This window comes from Podarcis tiliguerta, assembly GCF_965153285.1.
Source record: "Podarcis tiliguerta genome assembly, chromosome: 5".
In the NCBI taxonomy this organism is placed as follows: domain Eukaryota; kingdom Metazoa; phylum Chordata; class Lepidosauria; order Squamata; family Lacertidae; genus Podarcis; species Podarcis tiliguerta.
The window spans coordinates 35,556,361-35,584,310 of NC_139538.1; the positions used below are offsets into that span (position 1 = coordinate 35,556,361).

The 27,950-nt window shown below is 46.3% G+C and overlaps 2 protein-coding genes and 1 long non-coding RNA gene across 4 annotated transcripts in view; 1 reads left to right on the forward strand and 2 right to left on the reverse strand.

Annotated features, from left to right (window-relative positions):
• RAB6B (RAB6B, member RAS oncogene family) overlaps window positions 1-9,281 on the reverse strand; it is a 56,466-nt gene extending 47,185 nt beyond the window's left edge. The window contains exon 1 of the mRNA XM_083443408.1: window positions 8,884-9,281. Coding sequence (XP_083299534.1) covers window positions 8,884-8,953 — 70 coding nt within the window. The 5' untranslated portion in view covers window positions 8,954-9,281. The remainder of the gene's footprint in view (window positions 1-8,883) is intronic.
• Window positions 861-23,372, forward strand: LOC310678907. The gene is made up of 4 exons (XR_014512022.1): window positions 861-949; window positions 7,058-7,326; window positions 12,963-13,032; window positions 23,205-23,372. It is a non-coding gene; the product is annotated as an uncharacterized lncRNA (long non-coding RNA).
• SLCO2A1 (solute carrier organic anion transporter family member 2A1) overlaps window positions 23,373-27,950 on the reverse strand; it is a 56,756-nt gene continuing 52,178 nt past the window's right edge. For both annotated transcript variants that reach the window (XM_083443280.1, XM_083443279.1), the window contains exons 11-14: window positions 27,773-27,942; window positions 26,737-26,801; window positions 25,982-26,102; window positions 23,373-24,296 (exon numbers count right to left, since the gene is read on the reverse strand). In XM_083443280.1, the coding sequence (XP_083299406.1) occupies window positions 24,176-24,296; window positions 25,982-26,102; window positions 26,737-26,801; window positions 27,773-27,942 (477 nt within the window). In that variant the 3' untranslated portion in view covers window positions 23,373-24,175. The remainder of the gene's footprint in view (window positions 24,297-25,981; window positions 26,103-26,736; window positions 26,802-27,772; window positions 27,943-27,950) is intronic.

Genomic DNA, 27,950 nt, shown 5'->3' on the forward strand with positions numbered 1-27,950 from the left:
TGCAAGGAGAAAACAGAGAAAAGGAAAAGCATGGACACCACCCTGAACTCCTTGGAAGAAAGGTGGGCTAAAAATGTAATAAAGCATCCATCTTGAGTTACTTTCAAATCATAGGTGCTGTTCCATACTGTGAAGGCATCTCACAGTTTACTCCAAGGAAATTAGAGAGGTATTGATTACTCTGATCATCGTGGGGCAAATCAGAGGTGAGGGGGAAATTCACAATAATGGGAGTGGGTGGGTGTCTTTTCTTCACTTGGACTTATAAGATTATATCAACAAACTGAGTTTAAAGTAAGCTAACAGGACATTTTCTCTCCGCACTGGTAATCGCTAAGGGAAAAAAAGTGAATGGCATTAGTGCCACAAGATGGTTTAGACAGCTTACAATTCCCAATTCCCCCACACCCTGAGCACCTTCCCTGAAAATCATCATGACATGCAATAAATATCCCAGGAAACATTTGGGTATTATTTTTCATACTGCAGTTCTAGTTCTAGTCACCTGAGTCACATCTGCTGAATTTGCAGTACAAGCTATTCACCTCTAGCAGCTATGCTATGCCACATCACTGAACAATATTCCCATACAAATGTGCTACAAGCAGACACTAGCAAGGCTATGCTTGCAATTGTCAGACATAGGTCTTTACCAGCTGCTCAAATGCAGATCTGTTTGTCAGTCTTGCTTCCTCCCCCAAATGCTTTCTACCTTGTATAGCTAACTTAAAACACAATCCGTACCTTTATGCAATTAAGAGTATCATTTGTTGCCTCGCCCCACAAGTTCCAGAACTGTTATGTCCAGTGAGAAACTGAGCACGTTTGTGGATCCGTGACGTCACAGGCATCAGCCAGTCAGCACCCAGTGCACACCCAGTTTCTCTGGGAAATTCAAAAGAACTGTTTCCCCCAGAACTCAACCCTAGAGAAAACCATACCACAGCATGTGAGTAATCCCCACAACTTAAGCAATATTTTGTTTGTATGCAGCCAGTGTTACAGGTAGCCAACCTCATAAAGAATAAAGGCCTTAAAGTCTTAATATGAATAAAACCTAAGAGCAGCCCTTCAGAATCAGTGCTGTACACACAAATTATCAAGCTGCAGGATGTAATAATCAGCTGTGTAAAAGTTCACCATAGAATATATCTGGGGAGTCTACAATTTGGTGATTAAACTAATGGTTTGAATTTTGACCTCACAGCAAGTAAGTACCACAAATTACCTTGATTTCCAATACTTCAGGGGCCAGTTTTCATCCTCTGGCATCCAGGGCCGCAGTAGCGATGTTTGCCCTGGATCTCCCACACCTGTACAAGCCACCTTTCAACTGTGTGTGGAAGGCTATTGTTATTGTTCATTATTATGGTATGTATTTTTGTGTTTTCATATTGTAAACCACCCTGTGATCTTTGGGTAAAGGGTGGTATAGAAACTGAAGTAATAATTTCCTGGAGCGGCACTACATTGGGCACTGAGACAAAGGCCAACTCCCAGGCTACTGTGGTGGCCAAATATGCCTGAGGCAGCACATCTTTGTAAAAGGTGATACATGACAGGCCACTTTACCTCAGACTGAAAGCTGGCTCAGCATGTTGAGTATAAAGCTAAAGTGTATCTGCTGCACATACCTCTGAGAGAGGTAGGCTAGGAGTATTTTTGTCTGTGGGGATCAGGCCTCCATCACTGCTCAGGAGAGTCCTCGTCTCCAACAGCCATGCAGTGCAAAAAAGGCTTTTGGAATGTATACAGCACAAGCATGTCCTATTGCCAGCCATTTCTGAAGGTTGGAACCCTTTTCCCTTTTCTTTAGGGCTATCATACTTCTTCCTTCCAGAAGAGACACAAATTTGCTAATAATCCATCTTCCTGCTTTGTTGCCTTTGTTATCAAGCCCTGCCAAGCATCCTGCCCTGGCACAACACACCAACACACACTAAAATCCAGGGGTTTATTTTATAAGGAATGGTCCAAAACCTGAGATATCACAACCATCACAACCCTAATAAATAGCTCTGTGCTGTGCATGCAAAGACTCAATTTTTAGAATCATTTCAAAAACCTGAGCCCTACTTCCCTTGCTAGGGCATATACATGGTTATATAAAAGTTTAGCATCTTACCCACCATTTTTACATTAATTCCTCTCTGAACAGTACATAGAACCAAGGAATCACCTGCATGGAGGCGACTATAAATAAGATTGGGTGGGAGGAACTAAGAGTGTGAAATGAGGCTTGTTAGTGCTTTAATCAACCCTCACTTAATATTCCAATCAATAACAGTTCATTGCGAAGGTTACCGATACTGGGAGGCACAGTTAACTCAAATAGCCTAGTTGCTTTGGTCAGTATTATCTAACGAGCTACAAACATTTTGTTACTTTCTACACATTGCTATACAGAGCAATCCTACACATGTCTATTCAGAAGTGGGCCTCACTGAATTCAATGTGGGCAATTGGGTGTAGGACTATAGTCATAGCCATCTGGCAGTTAGCCAGTGGCCTGGATGAAACAGCAACAATACCTTCTAGGTGAATAAGATGGTTTGTCAAATAACCACTAAAGAGCACTTGGTGATACTTGAACATGCAAGCATGCAGGTTGGTAATAAAAGAGATCACAGGCTACACATCTTACTGTATAAATAAATGCAGCTTTGCAAATGCTAAAGGTCTAGGGCAGGCATCCCCAAACTCGGCCCTCCAGCTGTTTTAGGACTACAATTCCCATCATCCCTGAACACTGGTCCTGTTAGCTAGGGGTGATGGGAGTTGTAGTCCCAAAACAGCTGGAGGGTTGAATTTGGGGGTGCTGAGTCTAAGGCAATCTTCCCCAACTTGATACTCTCCAGGTGATTGGGCTATAATTCCCATTATCCTGACAACTGTCCACGCTGGCCAGGACTGATAGAGGGCACCAGCTTGGGGAAAGCTGGTTGAAAACAAAACACAAACATGCTTGCAAAAAATCAACTCTGCAGGCTCATTCAGATCAGGGGAGCAGGGAATCCACCTCGCTTTGTGTGACTTACACAAAAGGATGCTCAAAGTGAGCATTTCTAAGGGTATGTGCGAAAGCTTTGAACCACATCTATAGGGAAAGTGTGGAGTCTTTGTTCCTAGGTAGTGAGGCATTTCATGCTATCTACTGGAGCAGGGGATAATGCCATACATCAGTAAAGAAGAACTTGTGGCCCTCCAGATATTACTGGACTACAATACTCATCACTGGCCTTGCTGGCAGGGGCTGATGGGAACTGGAGTCCAACAACACGGGTCACCAGTTCTCCACCCCATCATACATTAACCTGCCTCAGAGACCCGACCAGGAGAGACCCATCTCTTTGTGCCTGATTCTTGCATCAGTCAAGAAAGCCTCAGGATGTCCTGCCAATATGTGGGTCAGCAAGCACTTCCCCTTCTAGGCAGTGGGGGTGGTTCACAGAGAACTGTGCAATTCAAATTGCATTCTGAATGCATTGCGTAAAAACCACGTTGCAGAGAAGAGAAGCCAAATGACCTTGGCACCAAACAGGCAGCTGCGTTTCAGACAATTGTGCTGGTTTTATATTATTGATCAAAAAAGAACTTTCAGCTGATCAATTTTTTCCATCTGTGATTATTTCCCTGCCTCCCACTCCCAGTTTCACAGCACCATTACCTGTCCTCAGGGCAAAAAAGGCTAGAGCAATTGGCTTTGGCTTTCTCCTCCCTTATCTGTCTTCTCTGACTGTTGCATCTGCCTGTTGCATTGTGCTTTGAGCTTCATGTCTGCTGCATGTTTATGGGCTTCCAAAGATTAAGCTTGAGATGGAGGCCCCTGAATATATCTGATACTCTATCTGTTACCTTGCTATGAAGACCTTCATTGCCATCCATTGGCATATGCTCCTGAGTGAAAGGAGGAACCACATAGATGGGAAGGATCAAGGGACTAACTATTTGGTTTCTCTAGAACAGGGATGAGGGAAACACCAGGATTCCAACCCCTATCAGCCTAGCAGAGCCAATGGTCAGGATTGAAGAGAACTAAACTCCAGCAGCATCTGGGAGGACCACAGATTAGCCATCCCTGACCTAGAAAAATAGTCCATTTTTAAAAGATAGTCTTTCCACCTTTATTATTTTTTAAAAAAAAGAACTTTTGAACTAGCCGTTCTTCAGCACATTACCTTCAAGAGGACATGGCAAGCAACTCAATGGGGTGGTTTTTACTGAGCTTGCTTCTGTGCTTTTTATCAGCAGCAGGAATCTAGCAGGCAAAGCTTATACTGACATAGAGATCAAGCTGCAGAGAAGGTTTCTTCACCTTCATACCAGCTGCTATTAATGGCACAAGGAGCAAGCCCAGAAAAAGGTATGGCAGCCTTACAAGGAATGTATTTGAAAGAAAGCCATCCTGCAATTGTCTGACAAGCTTAAAAGATTGCTTGAAGGAAAAGGTATACTGTACTGTCCCATTCATATCTTCTTTGAAAGATGGGAGAGACAAGAGAAAATCAAACTAGGAATGGCTTAGTGATTTTTTTCCTTCTTCCATGAAGATAAACCAAGATGTTAAAATATGCATCTATTTAAATAAATCAGCATGAGTCAGCCTCTGCAAGTTTGGGGTCCTCCAGATTTTGTGACTACAGCTCCCATCAGCCTCAGCCAGCAAAGTGCTGGGAACTAAAATCCAAAACATTTGGAAGGACATAATATTGGCAGAAGGCCAGCACATGTATAGAAGGAGTGATCCTTCTCAATTCTCAAGAGATGCCAGGGACATTAGCTTGATTTGGAAGAGTAGGAAGTAGTGTGGCCATTTCTGCACTACAAATATAAGCCAGTTTCAAGTCTACTTAAGTGCCTTGTGACGTATCATAGATTTGGGGGCTGCAAGGAGATTACAGCATGGTTTCAATGAGTTTAGATAGGTATTTATTCCAGGGAAAAATGTTAGAACAGCATATTCATTAGAGATATGCATTAATGGAAAGAGCTCCTGATGTGGACACCTAACAAAGACACACAAATAGGAAGCAATGGTTTAAAAGCATTTGATCAAGAAGATGAACATTAGTGTACTAAATTTCAAAAGGGAAAGGTTCAATGGGATGGAACTAAGAATGAATTGGCCTACCACACCACTTGCCTGATTAAGCCTCTGATCATTGTGTTTACAGAGATGAGTGCCCTTCCTTTCTTGTAGCAGACACTGCTTAGTTCCACCAGGAACTGTTCCACCAGGCCTTTGGTCAGGGCGCAGCCTGACCCCCTCCTCTGGCAATCTGCACAGGGTCTTGCTTGCTGGTTGCCATCAATTTGTTTTGATTGATTTTATGGTGAAAAGTTTTTAGAATGTTGGATTGTTTTGATTGTTGTTAGCTGCCCTGAGCCCAGCTTTGGCTGGGGAGGGCGGGGTATAAATAAAATTTATTATTATTATTATTATTATTATTAGTTTCTTGAAAGAGTGGCAAGCTGTGGAACTCAAACTTCCTTGAAACCATGCCCTCTCAGGTAGAAAGTTAGCAGGTGCTGAAGAGGGTCCAGTTCAGAACCAGTCTCCCCCCCCCCCCGGGATGATGATTGCAAAGCTGATAAAAATTTAAATGGGGGAAGCGAAGAACTAAGCATTTTGAGTGCAGCTGCCTCAGATAGCAATTCAGGGAGGTCAAAGAACCACAGGTCAACACGAAAATGCCAAAGACATCTGAAGGGAGCTAAAGCTAGAAGTCTCTCAGCCAAGATGGCGAACTGGGAATGCTTGGTTTTAGAGGATGGAATCAACATAGCGAGCATAATGGAAACATAGTGAAATGAAGGGAACCAGTAGGACATGGTTATCTCCAGCTATAGATGGTGTAGCTCTGTATGCCAAAAGGGGCAGATTCCTACACAGAGTCATTGTGGGTGGTGATATAGGAGCCCAAAAGTAATTTAGTACTGGTATGTGCTTTCATCCCCCTGATCAAAATGCTCAGGGAGTTATTGAAATGGTATCAAGGAAGTATCCAAAAGAGGGAATGTTGTAGTTATGGGTGACTTCAACTACTCTCACATAGATAGTTTGCAAATGTGTTCCAGTCATGAGAAAGAGATAAAATTTCTAGAAACCCTAAATGATTGAACAATAGGTCACAGAACCAACCAGAGGGGTGATGACCCTGGACCAAATCTTGAGTGGCACCCAGGGCCTGATGTGAGATAATAAGAGTTATTGAGCCAGTTGGGAGCAGTGACCATAGTGCTATGAAACTAAACATACATGCCAAGTAAATCCAACATGGTCACATTTGACTTCAGAATATGAAACATCCCCCAATGAGGGGACAGGTAAGGAAGCTGAAAGGCAAAGTCAAGAGGGCCAAATTACTTGGGAGTTGTTTAACACAGTATTGGAAGCTCAGTTAGAGTGTATGCTACAGATCAGGAAATATACCATGTGTTAGGAACTGCGGGGCAGATAGTAGTGATTAGAGGGGAAGTCTAGGCCTAAGACAAAATAGAAACTGACAAGTCGCCAGGTCTGGATGGCACCTGAGAGTTCTCAAAGAGCTCAAAACTTCTAACAAAAACAAAAAAAGGAGGTGTCCTTCAATCAGTCTTCATACCCCCAAACTGGAATGTACCCAATGTAACACCACTTTTCAAAAAGAGATCTGGGAGCCTCCTGGAAATTACAGGCCCATTAACTTAATGTCCGTCCCAGTTAAAATGGAGAAAGTATAGAAGAACAAGCCTTGCTGAAGTACAGCAAGCATGGCTTCTGCAAGCGTAAGTCCTATCACAAGATAGAACTCTTAAAGTTCTTTGAGAGTGTTAACCAGCATATTGATAGAGGTGATCTAGTTGACATAGGTTACTTGGACTTTCTAAAAGCTTTTGACAAGATATCTCTCCAAAAACTTCTGAGTGAGACTTCTATAAGGAAACGGTTGCAATGTTTGGGACTTTTTGGTTTAGAGGAAAGGTAAGTAAAAGGAGATGTGATAGAAGTTCTCTCTGTGCGCTGTAGGGTCAAAGTGGATAGAAAAATGTTTTTCTCCCTCTCTCATAATACTAGAACCCTTGAACATCCAATGAAGCTGAATGCTGGAAAATTCAAGACAGAGAAGAGAAAGCATTTCTTCACTCAGAGCATTGTTAAACTATGGAACTCACACCCACATGAAGCACTGATGGCTACCAATCTGTAGGGCTTTAGAAAAGGATTACACAAATTAATGGAAGAGGAGGCTATCAACAGCTACTCACCACAATGGCTGTACCTCCACTGTGTGAGGCAGTATGCCTCTGAAAACCAGTTGCTAGGTATACTAGTTGCTACCACAGGTAAGTGAGTGCTATTGTGCCCGTACACTGCTTGGGGCTTCCCTCAGCCATCTGGGTGACTGGTCTAGATCAGCAAGCTCTTCATATATTCTTAAAGTTTGCTCCCCAAACACAGGGTCATGTATGTGGCTACCCAGCAGCAGCAGAGGAGTTGGGGAGGCACATCAGGTTCATAGGCAATATGTCATTTGCCAGGAGGGCAAATAGTGGGAGGGGCCTTCTGATGCTCTTCCCAGAAGCACCTGACACTAGTCTACCCTATGGGAAGTGAGATGCCTGAACAGGTGGATCTTTGATGTGATGGAGAGCAGGGCTGTATATGTTCAGAGGCATGCCAAGATTTCACACATCCCAGAGGTGAAATCCAGATTCTGAATTGGGCAAGGGGAGAGAGGAGGAGGAGAATGTTCATTGTGAACTGCTATATCCTTTTTTTATTGTAAGCTATAATATTGTAAGAGACTTAAAGTCGAGTCCATGAAATGCCTAGGAAAGTAAAGCAAAACAGATCCTGGAGGTTGAGGTTTCAGCCCTGGGGCAGCTGCCCCTCTGTTCCCCCTTGGGGTTGCAAATTGGACCAGGCAGATGGATCACACACGCAGAAGGGGTTCTGGCCAATCTCCTCCCATCTGAGCTAGCTGGGGACCTCTGGGCCAATGAAGGGATGGGGGCCAGAAATGGAAAGCTGGGAGAGAGCATCTCCAGGTGGTGCTGCCTATTGGCTCTGCCTTCAGAGCCTGGGCAGGTATCTATCTAGCCACTGGGTTTTAATAGGAAGGAGGGGGGGGAGGGGAAGACTCAGAGTCTTGGCCAGCAGCAGGGTGTGTCTTCTCTCCCGGGCCTCCTTTTATTTGCGCAAATCCTTCCCGGGGGCGGCGGGGGGGGCAGAAAAAAATCGCCTCGTTAGGAATTTGCCTGTTTGCAGGGTGGGCAGGGAGAGAGGAGAGAGAACACATCTTCAGATAGCCCTGGGCTGGCTACTTCCCCATCATCTATTTTCCAAAGGTGGTGGTTCCCCCCCTCCGTCGAAAAAAAGGCACATTATCGTCTCCTAGCAAGGGCGGGGGAAGAGACCCGGTTCTCCAAAAAGGAATCCACACTATGCGATCTAAAGCTGCTCCGCGCTTATCATTCCAGCGCCACTTTGATCTTCCCGTTTTCTCCTCCTATACCGCAGGCAGCAATTCCTGGGCTAGAAGGCTCTCCTCGCCCACCCCACCTCTCCGTGGGCATCCTCTCCCACCGCACCACCCAAGAGCGGCGTTGTCACCCACCCGGCCTCACAGATCAGACGGCGAAGCCAGGAAAGGGTGGGGGGAGGCGGGCGGGCGGGCGCCCAGCGACAGAAGCGCTCCCGCCGGCAGAAGTTGCCGCAATGCAAGAGGCAGCGCGGGCACCTCGAGTCCATTGCGGAGCGCGGGGCGTCGCTCCGGAGGCTCCGCCGCCGCTTCCCCCTCGCGGCCAAGGGCTTCGCGAGAAGCACCTGCCGCAGCACCCGCCGCCGCCGCCCACACCCTTTGGCCAGGAAGGGCGCCGCGCCCGACGGCTCCCACTCACCGCTTTGCTCCCCGAGGAAGACCAGCTTGAATTTCCTCAGCGGGTTGCCGAAGTCTCCTCCCGCGGACATGGTGCCTGGCTCCGGGGAGAGGGCAGGGCGGAGGCGGGGGGCAAGCGGGCGCGGCTGCAGGCGGCTCCGTCGGCTCGGGGAGACCGGTCGCCTTGGCCCGTCTGGCAGGCTGCGATCGGGGCGCTCTGCAGAGGGGGAGCCGCCCGAGCGGGGCGCAGCCTGCGTCGGTGGCCGGGCAAGGGCGTGCGTCCACGGCGGAGAAGCAGCGCTGCTGCTGCCAATGCTGCTACTGGAGATGCCGGAGCCGGCTCTGCCCCTGTCGGCTCTCGCCCTGCCTCGCCTCTCCCGTCCGCGGCGGCGCCTGCGCTCTGCCCCTTTCCCGGCTACTCTGATGTCATGCTGGAGCAGCCAGCAAGCCAATGCGGTGCTGCAGGAGAGAGAGAGGGAGCGAGCGAGCGAGCGAGCGGCGCGGGTGGGGACGTACCAAGACGAGCTTGCTGGAGGGGCGGGCCCGTCTGGAGGGGGCGGGCCCGCGCCGGTGTGGAGGCGGCGGCGGGGGGGGACCTGCTGCACCTCGCCCGTCGGGGCCCAGCGCACGACTACGTCCCCGCCGCTGCCTCACGCCCAGCAGGTGTTTCTCCTCCCCACCCCCTCCCACGCACTCCCCACCGGCACCTGCTGAGGCTGAGCAGGTGGGAAGGAAGCCACAAGTGTGTCTCTGCTGGGGGGTGCAAGCAATTGGGCTGAGACGGATGATGAGATCATCCCCTTGCAATCCACGTCCATTAATCCGGAATTGCAACCTCCCGCTAGGTTTGCTGCGCTTTGATTCCTACAAATCCTTCGCAGGGATTCCCGCCACTCTTAAGGGGGCTTTAGACGGCTGCCTTTCTTGAAAGGAAGGGCCTTCGCTCAGGGGCGACCGAGCACCTGCTTTGCATGCAGATGATCCCTGCTTCAGTCCCTGGCGTCTGCAGGCAGAGGTTGGGAATCCTGGAGAGCTGCTTCTGACAGTCAGAGCCACGCAAGGGTGCCCAACAGGGGGTCCTCCAGATGTTGCCCAAAATCCTATCAGCCAATGGTGAGGAATGATGGGACCAGTAGTTTGAGAAAGTCTGGAGGGCAGCTGGTGCAGATCAGGTATCTTCAAACCCAGCACCCACTTTCAACCCAAACATGCATTTCTTAATCTTTTACTGTATATTAGCATGGTATATTATGGGACGCGGGTGGCGCTGTGGGTAAAACCTCAGCACCTAGGGCTTGCCGATCGCATGGTCGGCGGTTTGAATCCCCGCAGCAGGGTGAGCTCCCGTCTTTCGGTCCCAGCTCCTGCCCACCTAGCAGTTCGAAAGCACCCCTAAGTGCAAGTAGATAAATAGGTACCGCTTTATAGCGGGAAGGTAAACGGCGTTTCCGTGTGCTGTGCTGGTGCTGGCTCGCCAGAGCAGCTCGTCACGCTGGCCACGTGACCCGGAAGTGTCTCTGGACAGCGCTGGTCCCTGGCCTCTTAAGTGAGATGGGCGCACAACCCTAGAGTCGGACACGACTGGCCCGTACCTTTACCTTTTTAGCATGGTATATTAGCACGTCAAAGTGCAAGTAGATAAATAGGTACCACTCTGGCGGGAAGGTAAATGGCGTTTCCAAGCACTGCTCTGGTTCATCAGAAGTGGCTTAGTCATTCTGGCCACAGGACGCTGTACGCCGGCTCCCTCGGCCAGTAAAGCGAGATGAGTGCCACAACCCCAGAAGAAGAAGAGAAGAAGAGTTTGGATTTGATATCCCGCTTTATCACTACCTGAAGGAGTCTCAAAGCGGCTAACATTCTCCTTTCCCTTCCTCCCCCACAACAAACACTCTGTGAGGTGAGTGGGGCTGAGAGACTTCAGAGAAGTTTGACTAGCCCAAGGTCACCCAGCAGCTGCATGTGGAGGAGCAGAGACGTGAACCCTGTTCCCCAGATTACAAGTCTACCGCTCTTAACCACTACACCACACTGGTTCTCCGTGACTGGACCTAATGGTCAGGGGTCCATTTACCTTTTCCTTTAGCATGGTAGAAGTGCTCCTGCTGTGACCCACCAGGGACCAGACCTGCTACCCTATAGTCGCCTTTCACTGGGCGTCGTTTACCTTACATTTACCTGACCCACCAGTTGAAGACCAAAAGATAATACTGATCTAGATAGACCAATGGTCTGGTTATTTATAAGGCCACTAAGTAATGTTTCTAACCATCTTCTGTGTTGACAGGGCAGGGTGGACAAAGAACTACATACTGCATTTTACCCCTTTGGTGTCTTCATTTCTGGGATGCCATCAGGGCCCAAGATCTACATCCTCATGGAAGGGGCAGCGAGGTAGTGGGAGGACCTTGAGTGAAAGACAGGAAAGTGGAGATCTCTCAGGGTGAGAGGCTGGAACCACCCTGAGACCTCCAGGTATAGGGCGGTATATATATTCAATAAATATTAAAAATAAAAAGAGGAAAGGAAAGCTGAGAGCTGGGAGGGAAGGAACTGTCATTTTTGGTGGGGGTGGAATTATGAGCTAATTCTGTGCAGAGTTTAGACACTTGTGCACTATTTCTGCCCTTTAGATATCCTGCTGATGATTTTCCTCTCCCTCATTTTCCTCAAGGCTGTTTTTGTTAGATAGGTAGTGCATTTTATAGCTGTACCCAATGTAAGTCTATTATGAGACTCTGCATTTTGCAGGGGCTGTGGAGTTCATTGCCTGAATGAAATGGTGTATAATTTGTCATTGCTGCTTAGCATGGCTTCATTATGTATTGCTTATGATTATGAATTGTATTTATATAATTTTGGTATTGTATTTACTTAATATATTTATATCCTGCCTTTCTCCCAAGTTGGGATTCGAGGTGACTTGCAATCCTTAAAAACATCAATTATAAAATACAGAATAAGAAAATCCCAAACAGGTTAAACATAATAATCATGGCTGGGCAAGGACTTCTTATGAACTGATTTGGCAATGCAATGAGACATCCTGGCTGGTGGGAACAGTACCAGAATGACCAGGTACCCCAAAATCACAGAAAGAGAAAGGGCTGGCTAACAGACACCTGTCCATCTTCTATTATAATTCCCTACTCACTCTATATTTCCTCGTCCTGTAACTGCCAGAATTATTCTTTTCTTCCCACGCAATACTAGCAACCCCCAATCACAGAATCCGACAATAAGCAAATCCACACTCACTCAACCACTAGTCCTATAAGGGTTCATTCTAGGATAGAAGCCTCTTGAACCTTGGTTGCCTTCCCCTAATTTAAGAAGATATATTAGAAATCACCTATATCCTTCCTAAAGGAATGCTTCCCTCTCACCAAGGAGTGTCCATCAGTCAAACACAACCCAATAAAAGCAAAATAAATAAACGGTAAAGGGGTGTCACCATTGTCATAACCCCAGAAGAGCACCCCAAAAGGTGTCGCCCAATAAGCCACAGGTGTTTCCTGTCCCCCCTTCTTAGGATTCTGCCAGGACTTAGCAAAGCAAAGGCTGTAAGGTTGCCAGGAAAAGGGTAGGATGGGGAACTCAAAACCTCTTCCCATCTCCTGCACACCTTATAGCAACCAGTAAGTGTCTTCACGGCATATCTCATCCTTACAAAGAATCCTGGTTGCATGCACCATTTTCAATTGAATAATGATATTGTTGTTTGTTCTATATCTCGTGGTGAAACTTGGGCAACAGATTAATATAAAACATTATTCTGGATCATGCACAGTTCATCCATTTGGTTTTAGGCTCACTGTCAGGCCAGACTGGGGAACCGGCAGCCTTCCAGATGCTGTTTTTGGACTTTGATTCTTGTCAGCCCTGCCCATTGGCCACATTGCCCAGGACTGACCGAGCCTGGAGTGCCTGGAGTGTTTGGCCACACAGTTTCCCCACTTGAAGAGAAAGCTAAATGGGCTTGTCTGTGCTGCTTGAAGATCCCTAAGGGCTCTGGCATCATAGGGAAAGCACAAATATTTTCTTTCTTTCTTTCTTTCTTTCTTTCTTTCTTTCTTTCTTTCTTTCTTTCGTTTCCTGCAGGCTCCAGGAAGAAATATACTTTGAAAACAATAACGCAATGATAGATTGTAAAGGAAAATGCATATTTTAGGTAAGGTTACCAGATGTCCCCGTTTCCCAGGGAAGTCCCCGGATTTACAAATCAGTCCCCTGACAAAATCCATCTATTTAGTAGGTTGAAAAGTGTCCCCGGATTCATTGAAAAAAAAATCTGGTAACCTTAATTTTAGGTAATCTTATCCTCAGCCAGCAAAAGACTCTTTCCAGCATTTTGTCATATGCTTTGATCAGTATGATTGAAAGTGACTTGAGTGATGAACTAAGGAGAAATGTTCAGTGGCTTAAGTCTGCACCATTAGATCCTTCTCCTTACCCCCAAATATTCAGACCACAATCTCTTTTCATGAGTGCCAGATCATCTTCTGAAATAGATCCAGGAGCTTCCTCAAGTTTGGTGCTCTTTGTGAATTATATATGTATTTACTAGTAAGATGCCTAGCAAATGGTGAAAATGTGTCTGGAAGCATGGTCATAAAAGTGGGGAGGGAGTGCCGCTCCCAGTTTTCTTTTGTTTCCAGCATAGAGATAGGATAAAGATTAGAGTGATTAGGAGCTGGAGCTTCTGGTACTGAGCTGACATTTGGCATGACGCTTCATGTGTACACATACGTTGGTCTCCTTCTATGTCTTCAAGGAATTGTTGGATTGGCACTGAAAATTTAGAGTGGCACCCATGTGACCATAAGTTTCTTTTCATGTGACTTATACAGGACCATAAGTTTCCATCAGACTTGTACATGGACCAGAACTGGTTTCCAGCGGGCTTTGCTCCACATAGCTTTCCTCCACAAATAAAATTGGCCTCCTTTCCAAAGGAGTGGAAGGTTTTTAATGTGCTCTCAGTCCTGACTGGGAGCCTACTTCTGGTTTCATAACAGAAGTTAGTCCCAGGCCATATCACCTTTGGGGGAGATTTTTGGCTGAAAACTGATGTCACATACAGATAAGAAGAAGAAGAGTTTGGATTTGATATCCCGCTTTATCACTGCCCTAAGGAGTCTCAAAGCGGCTAACAATCTCCTTTCCCTTCCTCCCCCACAACAAACACTCTGTGAGGTGAGTGAGGCTGAGAGACTTCAGAGAAGTATGAGCAGCCCAAGGTCACCTGCATGTGGAGGAGTGGGGAATCAAACCTGGTTCACCAGATTATGAGTCCACCACTCTTAACCACTACACCACGCTGGCTCCCATAAGCAGCATGGTGATGGATCAGGACGCTGTGTGGCTGCTTCTCCTTCAAAGCAAAAGTGTAAATAACACTGCATGCAGTTGGGCCCTAACAGGCATATCATTTCTTTGCTCCCATCAGAGCTCTCTTTAAAAAAAACCAAGCTGTAAGCATGCTGTTTGTAAAGCATGAATAGTTTGATCCTTAATCTAAAGTATGTTCTGGGCTAACTGGTGAAAAAGCTTTATTAAAGTTAGAATCATTGCACATACTGAAGAACAAGCTTTGCAGAATAGTGAAGAGGGCTCAGCATTGCTTCACCAAAGGGAAAATTGCCCCTGACTCACCAATCAGAATCGTTTGAGAGTGTGAAGAAACATATTTGGCAGGGATTTCATACCAGGGGCTCCTTTTGAGGTTTTAACAAAGCCGCTAACCAAAGTGTGAAAAGTGAAGGCAAGGGGGGGGGGGGGAGAAAGGTGATGCAAAGGAAGTAGAGACTTATATTGCAGCTGGTGCTATTTTTTCATAAATGATCTGAGGCTGGGCACTAGGGTGAGCAGTGAAGCTGCTAAATTGTGTTCCGCCACAAGTTATTCTGGATAGAGTAAACCCAAGTGGTCCATGAAGATCTCTAAAAGCACTGGAACCTATGCCCTTCCAAAGGTTATTGGACTCTCAATTCCAGCCAGCCAATGGTAGTCCAGCAACATCTGGAGAGCCACAGGTTCCCTGTCCCTGCCTAAAACTATCCTGCCAAACACAAGGGCAAATGAGGTTCATATATAAGCAAAATGATGCTCATTGTGGTAAAAACACTCCCAGCATATATTGGCAATATTTTGGGTTGTGTATAACTCAGTGAAAATGTCACATGTTGCAATGGTGACGAAGTCCATTTCTGTGTGAGGGATTATTAGGAAAGTGATTGAAAATAGGGTGGCCAGTATTGCAATGGGGACCTTGTGGTTCCACAGAGAAAACACTTCACACAGTGCATAGTGAACTTGTGGAATACACTGCCACAAGATACGATGCTGGTGCCTGGCTTAGATGGCTTTAGAGGGGGACATATATATTTACACAAACATACAATTGATGCGAAAAGAGGCTTCTGAGCAGTTTACAGAATATAAAAACCAGTTACACAACATTATTAAAATACTTAATTGAAAATGCGCCACAATTAAAATGCGCAATAAAATGGTACCATATAAACATCCACAATTAAAATATGTGGTTAAAAACAATTTTGTTAAATCACAGCAAATAAAACAAGAGACTCGGTTCAAGAGATCAAGCGAATGCTTGCATGTGCTGAGCACCCTCCGGCCAAGGAAGGGTCTGATAGCAATTCTTTATTATCAAATGCGCTTACTTACAGCAGCTCCTAAGGTATCGCAGATGCATATGCTTCTAGCATCCAGGTCTAGGCAGCTGTTCCCAGGTCTGTGCCCTGGGAAGCAGTTGCAGCAACAGTGGGACCATGCTCCCCACCCCAGCTTATGAACCCTCATCTGATGGGGTTTGCGCATGTAACCTGAGGCTTCTACACAGAAGTCATCGCTGTTCTTCCATCTTCAAGCGCCACCAGGTTCTAGGAGACAGGGCAATGGATGGTGGGGATTCACACCTCACCTGAACAGCCTCTTCCTCTGCGTCTGACACATTCTGCACCGCCACCTCTGGCTGCTCTGACCTGTCCTCTTTCCCTCTTTCTGGCTCCTGCTTCATGAGCAGCACCAAACCCCATACATTGCTGGTCTGCTCCCCTGGGTGAGTCCCCAGCCGCTTGCTTCTGCCACACATTCACCACAAGGACAGCAGATCCTGGATTTACCGTATTTTTCGCTCCACAAGATGCACCTGACCATAAGACGCACCTAGTTTTTAGAGGAGGAAAGGGGAAAAGCCCCTTTTTTGAGGATCAGCTCAAAGTTGTTGAGCTTTGCAAAGGGAAAAAAATCCTGTTTTTATGGGGTTCAACTCAGAGTTCTGCAGCTTCTTTAGGAAAGGAAAGGGAGCCGTTTCTACAGTTTCCAGACAGATAATCTAATCACCCAGTCACATGTCGCTGGGAAAACAAACAGCCTCCATCTGCAGAACATTCAACAATGGAGGCCTGGGCAAGGGGGCGGGGCCAGAAAGGGAGCCAGCGATCGACCACACATTCGCTCCATAAGACGCACAGACATTTCCCCTTACTTTTTAGGAGGAAAAAAAGTGTGTCTTATGGAGAGAAATATACGGTAGATCTTTATTTCCCCCTTGTTCCTGGTGTTATTTCGCCACTCCTTCTTCCTTGGCAGGAAGTGGGGGCGCCATTTTGTGGTGCCGAAATGTATTGGGCCAGCCAATGCATCACTTTTTATACCTCCTGATCATTTGGTTCTAATGCTTGTCGAAGAAGCACTCAGGAATGACCCTGCGAAGGAAGCAATGCCGTCGAGCTCTTGGAGAGTGCATTTTCATCAGTAAAAAGGGAGAGTGCTTTAATTCACTTTATTAGTGCTCATAGCAGTCCCTGTCAAGGACAGAGGGCAGTATTATTATTCAGATGAGAATGTGAGGTTGCAGTATCGTGACTTTGCTTTTCGAAAGCCATCTACTATAGCAAAGCTGGGAGCTGGATGTTAATTCAGACCAGAACCTTCCTTCCAACCCTGAATGACCGACTTCTCATTTTAAAGGCTGATCTTTCCAGCCTCCCACTTTGAAATATTATTTCCCGATTTTGGCTTTGTTCTTCATTGAAGTTTCCTAGATAGGAATAAATCTGGGAGGGGGCTGGAGGGGGTCACGGCTTACCGAAAGAGAATATGCTTAGCATATAGATATTCCCAGGTTTAGTTCCTGGCAACTCCATTTAAAAAGGGCCAGGTGTCAGGTGATGGGAATGAGACAGGCCGAAGACCCCAGATAACTGCTGCATTGCCAGTACTGGGCTAGATAGTCTGATCTGTGCTAAGGAAGCCTCCAGTATTCCTTACTATCTCAACCAAGCTGCCCATGAGCAGAGCTTGTAAAATCACAAAGCAGCGTTTTATTGGGAAGCCAGTTCCTCTACAAACTAAATTACAGTATACTTTGCAGAACCCAGACTGCTAGATTCTGAGCTCCACACAAGACCTAAGTGCCTTTAATTTATTTATTTCATAAAATGCCTACATTGCTTGATTGCTGTTGTTGTTTTTAAAAAACCCCTCAAAGCAGGTTCCGCTTGCAGTTTTAAAACTCACTAAAACCAGCACTCCAAAAGGACTATATCACCATAATTTAAAGTTAAAATGGCTTGTGAAGTCCTAAACAGTGCTTTCCCCCCTAGAAAAATAGGTGCCGGTTCTCACCATGAAATTGTTACAGTACGTGCCACACTTTTTAACAACAAAAAATGAGGGGCTGGTACTGTATACCCTTGAGTAAAAGGTAAAGGTACCCCTGCCCGTACGGGCCAGTCATGACCGACTCTAGGGTTGCGCGCTCATCTCGCTCAAGAGGCCGGGAGCCGGCACCGTCCGAAGACACTTCTGGGTCACGTGGCCAGCGTGACGAAGCTGCAACTGGCGAGCCGGCACCAGTGCCGCACATGGAAATGCTGTTTACCTTCCCGCCAGAGAGGTACCTATTTATCTACTTGCACTTTGACGTGCTTTTGAACTGCTAGGTGGGCAGGAGCTGGGACCGAACGACGGGAGCTCATCCCGCCGCGGGGATTCGAACCGCCGACCTTACGATCAGCAAGTCCTAGGCACTGAATTTTACCCGCAGCGCCACCCGCGTCCCCACCCTTGAGTACCCCCTGAAAAAAAGCACTAAATAATTTTTAGCTCACCAAATTGCCATGTCCCAAGTAACTAGGCCTGCCTCAAAGTAAAAGTACTTTTAAAAACCTCAAGTAGTTACCAAATAAGATCTAGGCCCATCTGACTGATGAATGAGCTAGTGTCTGCTTGCTAGATTTGTAATATTTAGCAGTACGGGTTTAGCAAGCATATTTTTCAAGCAATTTAAGGTCTTGCCTGATCTGGCTGAAAACCCTGCATCTAAGAGATGCAGCAGCCCAGATTTGGCAAAAATTGATCTCCAGGCTTCAGCATCAGCCACTCTCACAAACCACCACCATCCCGGTCTGTTGTTATTGATCCTATGTGCTGTGGCATCCAGTCAGGCAAATGGAGTGCGGAAAATGCCTACCTGCTTTCCAGGACAGCCCCATCCCTTAGTTGTAGCTATTGCAAAATAGGTCATTGTTTGCGGAGCTGATGAGAACACTGGTGTGGTTGGCTAATGCTATTATCTTACCAAAAAAATCTTGTCTGACTAGCTCAGCAGCCTCTTCTTTTAGATTCTAACCCTCACTTGATACGGGATCACATTCCTGGAAGGGATCTAAGTGTATCATCCAGACAGACCCTCCTAAGCACATAACAAAATTTTGAATAGCTGTGGCTTTTCCTTTTCACTATAGCAATGATGGAAGAAGTTACAGTCGAGGGGCTTTTCCTTTCTATGTGAAGCCTCAAGGTAGCAGACTCTCCTCTCCACCTAGACCTTGTATTTTCAGGGCATACCTGGGCTAGAAACTTTTATAGGCTATGTACAGTGCAACTGCCATGACTTCCCCCAAATAAAGGATGGGGAACTGTGGGCCTCTTGGTCAGGAGTAGCCAACACAGTGGTCTTTAGGTGTTATTGCACTCCATCTCCCATCAGCCCCCAGCCAGCAGGGCCCATGGTCAATGTCATAGACTGGCTGGATGCAGAGGAGTGTTGGGAGGCACCAGCTGAGGAACCCCCAGGGGAAGAAGACTCAGAGCCAGGGGATTGGTGGTGGGACAATGATGAGTGGTCAGAGGGAGAAGACTGGGAGGAAGAGGCATCGGAAGCTGGAGAGGTAACAGGGTGTAGTGAGCAGTGAGTGGCTGCGACAAAGAGCAATCCCAGAATCAGAGGCTCTTCTTTACTAGTCAGGCTGGTGAAGAAGCCACGGTGTCTCCCCTTCCTGATGCGACCAGTTCCCTGCTCCCCTGGTCTCCCAAAACCAGAAGAGGTATGAAGAGGTAGGCACAGAGATAGGCATGGCAATGGCGTCTCAGATTGCTTGGAAAGGATCTGGGGGAAGAGAGCTATGGGAAGGTGTGAATTTCAGTCCCCACAACTGCCTCATAGGAGCAAGATCTACCAGGACGAGTTGCTGTGTTCACTGGGCCCAGCCTCCTGGTTTCCTTGAATAAAGAGTTAATTTCACTGATGCTGTGTGATTGACTGCTGACCTCCTCACACCCTCTGCTGACAGTCAAGGATGATGGGAGCTGTAGTCTAGCATCATCTGGAGAGCCACAGGCTCCTCAGTCCTCCCTTAAGTTACATGCTACATAATTTGGATTCATCACGGATCCTCCCAATAACAGGTTTGTGAAATTTGCTTTCCTAAAAGGCTTAGAAACCCAACCAACCAGCCAGCCAAATGCACCTGGAAACAAATCACAGTTGGAAATGAGCTACTGGCTGATGCTCAGTTTCCTCTGCAATTTTATTCCTATTGCTCTGCGGCAAAAAAACCCCCCAAAACAACCCAAGCCATAATAATAGCGGGTGCTCATGGGGGAAAGAAACAGCTGGCAAAAATCATAAGGAGACGAGTAAATGCAAAGGAGGTTAAGTGAGTTGCTATGATTGACTGGTTATAAATATATGCCTAAAAAGCTCTTGTGACTCTGAGTAAGCAAAACTTTGCCTTTGGGATGTGAAGAAGGGCAATGGCATCTGCTGGAGCTTGAAAGGAGAGGCCAATCAGTCATGGCCATGCATATAGGGCTGGAAGTTGCTCAAAGGTCGTTCAGTTCCAGGCTCTCACATTCTAAGGATACAGAAAAGATTATCTTAGATGTTAACTGTGGTGTGAATTTCTATAGGCAGCCTGAAAATGGGTGGGATGGGTGGCTCTTGAACCCAGACCTCCAGCAGCCAGTCTTTGGCACCTTGTCTTCTAGGCCCTCATCAGACAGAGGAGGCTCTGAGGATGAAGGGTGCCACCAAGTGCCTAGCCTAAACACTGTCACAAGAGCACAAGAAGAGCCCTACGGGATCAGGCCAAACCCCCAACTTGTCCTGTTCTCATGTGGAAAACAGATCCTATATGAGAAACCACAAGCAGGACCTGAGTGCAACAGCATTTCCTCCACTTGTCATTTCCCAGCAACTGGTATTCAGAGGCTGATTGCCTCCAGCAGTGGGACGTAGCCATATCATGGCTAGTGCTCTTGACAGCATTGTCCTCTAGGAAATGGTTTATTCTTTCAAAGTTGTCCCAAGCTGGTGACCATTCCCGACACCTTGTGGGAGCGAATTCCATAGATGAACTAGGTGCTTGTGTGAAGAAGTACTTCCTGTTGTCTGTCCTCATTCTTTCAACCTCCAGTTTCATTGGATGTCGCCAGATTCTAGAGTTATGAGAAAGGGAAAAGAAACCTCTCTGTCCACACCAACTGTCCCCTACACACACTGTCTGGTCAATAGGAACATGCCAGCTTATACAACTTTCTCATACAAGGGCACAAACAGGACAAAATGTTAGGTTTATGAATGAGGAGTCTGAGCAACATTGGGACTGCAGGAGGTGGGCAGGGAGAGTTTAACTCTCTCCTCGCCACCTCAGTCATGGTACCAATGGAGGCTTCCCTCATGCTGCAAATAGCAGCTTGGGGGGGGGGGGTTCATAAGAATCCCAGCCAGGGTTGATGGGCCCTGAGCAATATGTCCACCACCCCTGACCTACCCACCAATGACGTGAAAATGGTGGCAGCCTGTCCCCAGCTTTGCTTGCTATGAAATGCGCCCTTAAGAAACAACAGGATAGATATTAATTGTGCTTAATGTTGTGTGTACACTGCTTCTCAAGCCAGGGGTGAGAGTGCATTGGATGCAGAGGAGGAGGAGGAGAAAGAGGACAGACAGATGAGTTGTTTTGCCAAAATGACTCTCAAACTACTGAGTAAAAGTATTCCCCATAAACTACCAAGTAAAACTATTTTGTGATGATTGTCAGAGAAATTGCAGAGAAGTGGCCCACTAAGGAGATACCTGCCCGGGCCATTAAGATGTTCTCCAGCAGTCACCTGTTGATTCTGTTCACCCTGTCCTGTTCACTCTCCAATCAATATTTGGATTGGATTTGAAGGAGGGGTTGAAGGCATGACTTGGAGCAAGTATTGGGACGCGGGTGGCACTGTGGGTTAAACCACAGAGCCTAGGACTTGCTGATCAGAAGGTTGGCGGTTCGAATCCCCGCGATGGGTTGAGCTCCCGTTGCTCAGTCCCTGCTCCTGCCAACCTAGCAGTTCAAAAGCACGTCAAAGTGCAAGTAGATAAATAGGTACCGCTCTGGCAGGAAGGTAAACGGCGTTTCCATGCGCTGCTCTGGTTTGTCAGAAGCAGCTTAGTCATGCTGGTGACATGACCCCGAAGCTGTTCGCTGGCTCCCTCGGCCAATAAAGCGAGATGAGTCGACCAGACCAGACCGACCAGAGTCGGTCACGACTGGACCTTTACCTTTACCTTTATTAGTCTAGAATGGACCAATGGGCTGATTCTGTACAAGGCAACTTCACATGTTCCCAACACCAATCTACAGCAATATATGCAAACTAGCCACTAGAGGGAGACAACTGCACTCTGCCAACCTAAATTACACAACTTCAGGCAAGGTCTTCTCACAGGTCCGTTTATTGCTCTGGGCATCAGTCAAACCTTCATCAAAACAGAACCCAGGGTGGCTTAAGTATCAAGGCAGGGATACGTGATCTTGTTAAACTGAGTAGATTGAACTGCAGGTTTGCGGGAGAGAACAGCAGGATGTGGAAGCACAACTAAACCTCCTTTGAGGAAAACACAGTTTTCATACTAATTTGCCAGATGAATTCAATGTACAAGAATGGAGAGAAGACACTGCTCTCTTTTTCACACCCTTTTGTTCTCAGGGATTGCAGCTGAGCTCATGTAAGAGCCATGCTGGCAGGGGCTGATGGGAATTGTAGTCTAAAACATCTGGAGGGGGCCAGATTGGCAAAGGCTATTCTAAGCCAAGGTTCCCAGCCCACAAACACCTGTCTTTTCACCCAAACACTTTCTGTTTTACAAAAGGCATTAACAGTGCAGTATTACGCAAGTTATAGGGAAGCAGGTGGCACTGTGGGTTAAACCACAGAGCCTAGGACTTGCCGATCAGAAGGTTGGAGGTTTGAATCCCTGCCACGGGGTGAGCTCCCGTTGCTCGGTCCCTGCTCCTGCCAACCTAGCAGTTCAAAAGCACGTCAAAGTGCCAAGTAGATAAATAGGTACCGCTCCGGCGGGAAGGTAAATGGCGTTTCCGTGTGCTGCTTTGGTTCGCCAGAAGCGGCTTAGTCATGCTGGCCACATGACCCAGAAGCTGTATGCCGGCTCCCTCGGCTAATAAAGCGAGATGAGCACCGCAACCCCAGAATCGGCCATGACTGGACCTAAGGTCAGGGGTCCCTTTACCTTTACCTATTACACAAGTTTACTCAGAGGTGTGTTCAGTGGGGCTGACTCCCATGTAAGCAGGGCTGGCCTGAGACCTTTTGGTGCCTGAGGAAAGGTATGTCACTGATACCTCCTCCCTCAGATCTGGGCCTGAGTCCTGGCAGGGAGGGAGGGAGACCAGCGGCAGCACAGCTCCCCGCCTTCCACTGCAATGCCTTGCATCTTACAATGCCTCTTGAACATTATCTCACAGGGTAGACCTGTGAGCTAAAAAGGTTATAGTGCCACCCAGTGGTACTTTGGTTTATAATGGCTAAATTTCAATATACCTAATCTACCATAAATCAGAGATGTTAAAAATGTTGGTTTGTTTGAGCCTTAAAAATGTAAACAAATTCTCCCCTCTCCCCCTTTTTGGAGGGCAAAGTAATGAAACACAAGGTATTTTCATTTTAAAAATAAAGAAACTAAGGTACTTCCATCATCAGATATGATGCAATTTCCTGTATTTGAAACAAGCCAATCTGTTTTAGAGACGATTCGCTGAATGGAAATTTTGATAAGCTCCATTCCATGTATCCCAAGATCAGACGTGGCATCACTATGGCAACGGAAAGGCCTGGAGGCAAGGAGAACGCTAGGAGTCTACTCCTTCAAACACATACACAAATAAATAGAGATCAATAAAAAGCGTGAAGAAATCGGGAGAAGTTGATTTTATTTAAAAATTCAATATATATATCACAACAACTAACTTTATACATTGAGTGGAATTTACGTCCACTCTACCTGTGTAACGGAGGAGAGGGGAGAAGAGAGAAGGCACGAAAGTGGGCTGGCCCAAGCAGAGTTATAATCCCCGCCCCTCCTCCTTGTTCCATACCTTGGTCAATCCTGGCATAACGTAACATGCTTGCTGGAATCGGTCCATACAGGGAGCCGCCGGCAAACAGAAATGGTCGCTCCTCACCAACTTCAAATGCTATTTACACGGTTCTCTCGACTTCATCAGTTTTTGTGTTCCATTCCCATCCAAAGGACCTGCTTGCTTTTCCTCCAACCCATCTGACCTATCTCCTCAGAAGAATTCTCCACATGTTGAGCCTGTCACGGGGGCTGCAGAGTGCATGCTCTCAATCCCAAAGATGGCTTCCCTCGCTGTGATTTGCTGGCTGCCCCTTTTTCTTTCCGAGGCCTGGGGAGATTTTCAAGGCAGCTGCCTCTTGAAAAGGTTAGCCGGCTGCACTGGCTCCTTTTAACACTGATTAGGTGCTTGGTCACTGAGAGTCCTGTTTGTTCTTCATTTGACAACGTGTCCCTTTAAGCTGAGCTACCCACGGCAGATGCTGATAATGCAGAGTTCTAAAAGTCCAGCTGCTAATATGAAATGGTTCCCTTACAGTTTTATTTTTACTTTAAAAAAACAAAAGGCACAAAGGCCGAGTATTGTTAGTAAATACAGGCATGGAACTAAATGGCCATTGAGATGGGTCTGGTTGCGGCGCTATACTAGGCCAGCAGCTTTGTCTTGCACGTTGTATTCCTTGTTCTTCGTCACCCTCCAGCCGATTACGGTTAAGAGAAGGATGCCAATGATTTTGTAACCCACTTGGAGGCCTAGGTATCTGTGCCAAAGAGAAAAGAGAAGCAGGAGGCGGACACAGTGAAACTTGAATGGAACAGACCTTGAGATGAAAGCAACCTTCTGTTTTAGAAAGGCAACCAGAAACAGACTGAGTCCTCAGGGACGCAAGTGGAATGGTAATAGGGACTAAGTAGACTAAGCAGACTTAGTAGAATAAGTACCCAGACTGCTAAGTTGCATTCTAGAAAACTTCAGATAAATTCACACATGCATGCATTTGCATGAAAAGGCAGTTTCTGGCACTTGGTGTGTTCTCCTTTATGGAGGGCAGTAGCGAGGTGGGGAGTTGCACACCTTTGCCCTTTAAGCACCAACAGCAGAGAACAGCTGACTGGGGCTGTCCAATGAAGCGCATTCAATCTTTGCTTTCTCTATGCTAAAGTCAAGTTCCCCATTTTGTGTGTGTGTGTGGGGGGGTGCCTTTTTAAAAATTACTTTTGCTTGGGCAGGTTTGCAGATGTCAGAGCCCTGCAGGAGCATGGCACCCATGATGAAAGCAGGAAGTCTGGGGATTGTGGAGAGAAATCCCTTCTCCTCCAGTTTAAATCTTGGAGCCAGACTTCCTAGCCTCAAAATAAAATAAAATAAAATAAAAGCGGGGGGAGAGGTCACAACAGGAAGAGCTTCATTATTGCCTGGCACCGCTTCAAATTATTATTTTCAGCAGAGGCAGCTCTCCGATGCCACTGGGTGTCAGTGGCGCGTATGTGCAAATCCTACTTTGTTGTTGGCGAACACCCATCTATCCAAGAGAAAGGGCTTTGCAACATTCCTCTGGCTGAAGGGGTCCTCTCTTAGGCACTGATATGGAAATTTCTCTTCTAAGGAAAGGGAATGACTGCAGGGTTCCTAGGGCGTAGGCTCAGGGGGAATTCCTGGTGCTCTAGTCTGGTCTGTAGACCTGAGTCATGTCAGTCTTTCCAAAAGGATTTTATTTTTTTAAAGAAAAAACCAAGAACCGCGTAGAGGATGCCAAGATGTGTTCACGTATTGATGGCCTCAGGAGCTCAGATAATTGGGTCTCCCATGAAAACAATACATTCCGTAATTCTCAGGTTCAGCAGGGAGTTTTTCTTCCTAAATCACAGCCTCAAGGCTCAGCCTGATGCAGCTGCATACGCAGGTTAAGAGAGCAAAAATCGGAGCGCAGGCTGGAGAGGATTCAGGCAGCAACCAAGCAAGCCTGACAAACAGCTGTCAGCAGGGATAACTGCAGCCATGGGCTCCAACATAAACAAAGCCACATTACAAGCAGGGAGCTGCCTTGCTGACCCTTCAGCCCTATTGATTCCTAAGGGTTAAAATAGACAATGCTTCAAGCTTGAGATCTATGCCCTAAGTGCAGGTGGCTTTCCGAACACGAACTGCCAAGCATGGCAGGGGGTGGTGGAGGGATTTGGAAGAGGAGTCTAGCTTGGAGGGTGGAGGACTTGAACACCCTCGTGCCAGCAATTTGCATTAGGAAAAAACTCCTAGCCAAAGCATATCTGTCTGCGCTGGCAATTTGTGTGGGCTTGGGGACTGAACTTAATGGGCATAGATGCGGAGCTAACGTAACATATAACTTGGCCCCAGTTTTGCATCTGCTCTGCACTGCCAGGAGTTGATTTTCTGCACATCAGGTTTTTTGCATCTCCTGGGAGATAAACTATACAGGTGGGTTACCTGCTGCGGAGGAAGTTGTTGTCGTAGTACGTGCAAGATCCGCTCTTGTTGCACTGTTTCCTCCACCAGATGCACGAGGAGTCGATGAGGAAGCCAAAGAGGGCAGGAGCTGGAAGCCAGGCTTCAAAAGAAAGAAAAAGGGTGAGGACCAAAAGGTGCATCTCTCACAGTTAGCTCTGGCTATTATTATTATTATTATTATTACTATTATTACTATTATTTCTATACCACCCTTCATCTGAGGACCACAGGGTGGTTTGCAACATAAAAACACAAAAATGCATAACACCATAACACACACACACACACAGTTCATTATTTTTAAAAATATTTGTATCAATTCTTAATAATAACAAACATCATATAAACTTAAACATTGAAAAGAAAAGTTTAAATACAACTGTAACCTTTTTTATACAATCAATACAACATTGAAATGTGGGATTTCCAACTCCCTTTTCTTCCCTGCCCTCTCCATGGTTCCATTATTTTTATTATTAATTCATGCATGTACAAATTAAATTTTCCATCTATTTGTATCTAATTCTATCTTCCGTTAAAATATTGCAAATGTTATTTAGAATCCTGCTGATGTATCAGCCTGTATACAATGCTTTGATATATATGCAATAAATATTTCCCATTCATTCCCACACACACAGTTTAAAAGGTCATAGATTGCCCCATTGAGCACAGCAGGATTTACTTCTGACTGTTCATATTTATTAGTATTGCAGGTCCTGGCAGACACTCACCTAGCAATCTCATCAGCAGGAACTGGACTCCAATGGCAAATGACTTTTCATCAGGATTCACCACTCTGAGTAGGATAAAAACACAGTATAGGAGATACTTTTGGCTCAAAAGCTAGTTGGTATTGCTCTGGGAGAAAGTTAAGAAGCCTGATGATGTTTTGTGGGTTCATGACACAATGCAGCAAGCTTCAAAGCGGCCAGATCTTTCATGCAGTAAAGCTGAAAATGTCCTGTCCACTGGCCATAAATCAGATCCTTGTCATGTGGTGGCAGGTAAAACATTCTGAGGCCAGCTGAAGGCTAACTTTCCTTATTAAAACATATTCAAACAGCAATGTGGAACTGCAGATTTTCTTCCACTTTAGTGATGTTACGGGCAATTGACTAATATTTTGTGCTTCTGGGACATTTATTCCTTAATTATTATTATTTTTTATACACCGCCCTATAACCAGAGGTCTCAGGGCGGTTCACAAACAAGACCGCAACATATAAAATCCTCTTTTTTTTGTACCTGTGAGTCACCATTTATGATGAGAAAGTTGGGGAATATATGAGAACAAATAAATATAAAAGCCTGTGGATCCCCTAAATTACAGGTAAGTCTTGCAGAGGTTATCTTCTTGTGTAGTGAAATGTGCTCTGGCCCTAAGTTAGAAATGGATGACTGTTAATTTCACTTTCTATTTTTTCCAGTCTTGAATTCATCCAGTTTCCATGTGTGTATGATTTTTTTTTATTCACATGAAAATTCACCCACATTTCTACTAATATTTGCATTTGCACACAATTTTGCCTAGCACAAGCATTTATTTATTTTTTGCAGCAAAAGAATGGACATTTGTGCACTATTTTCACAGTTGCCTTCATTTTCATATGCATTCTTTAGATGGCAAACTGCACTGCAAAACTCAAAGGTGAGGATTCTGAAGGAGAGCTGTCTTTTGGTTTGCATATTGATGCATGCATGATATGTGAATTGGAAGAGTTAATGTGAATTTCTTTCCCCCTCCTCTGCCCTACTGTGCCTACTTACCTTAGCACCATCATGTAGAGAGGGTTGTGACACAGGCAGGCAACCAAGGCAGCAAAGGAGATGAGGAAAATAACAGGCAGCAGCAAAGAAGCACAACGGATTGGGCAGGACCCAGTCTTTGCTGAGGACTGGCCATTGCTGGTTTTGATACAGGAGCAGTTTGTGTAGATCTGGTTGG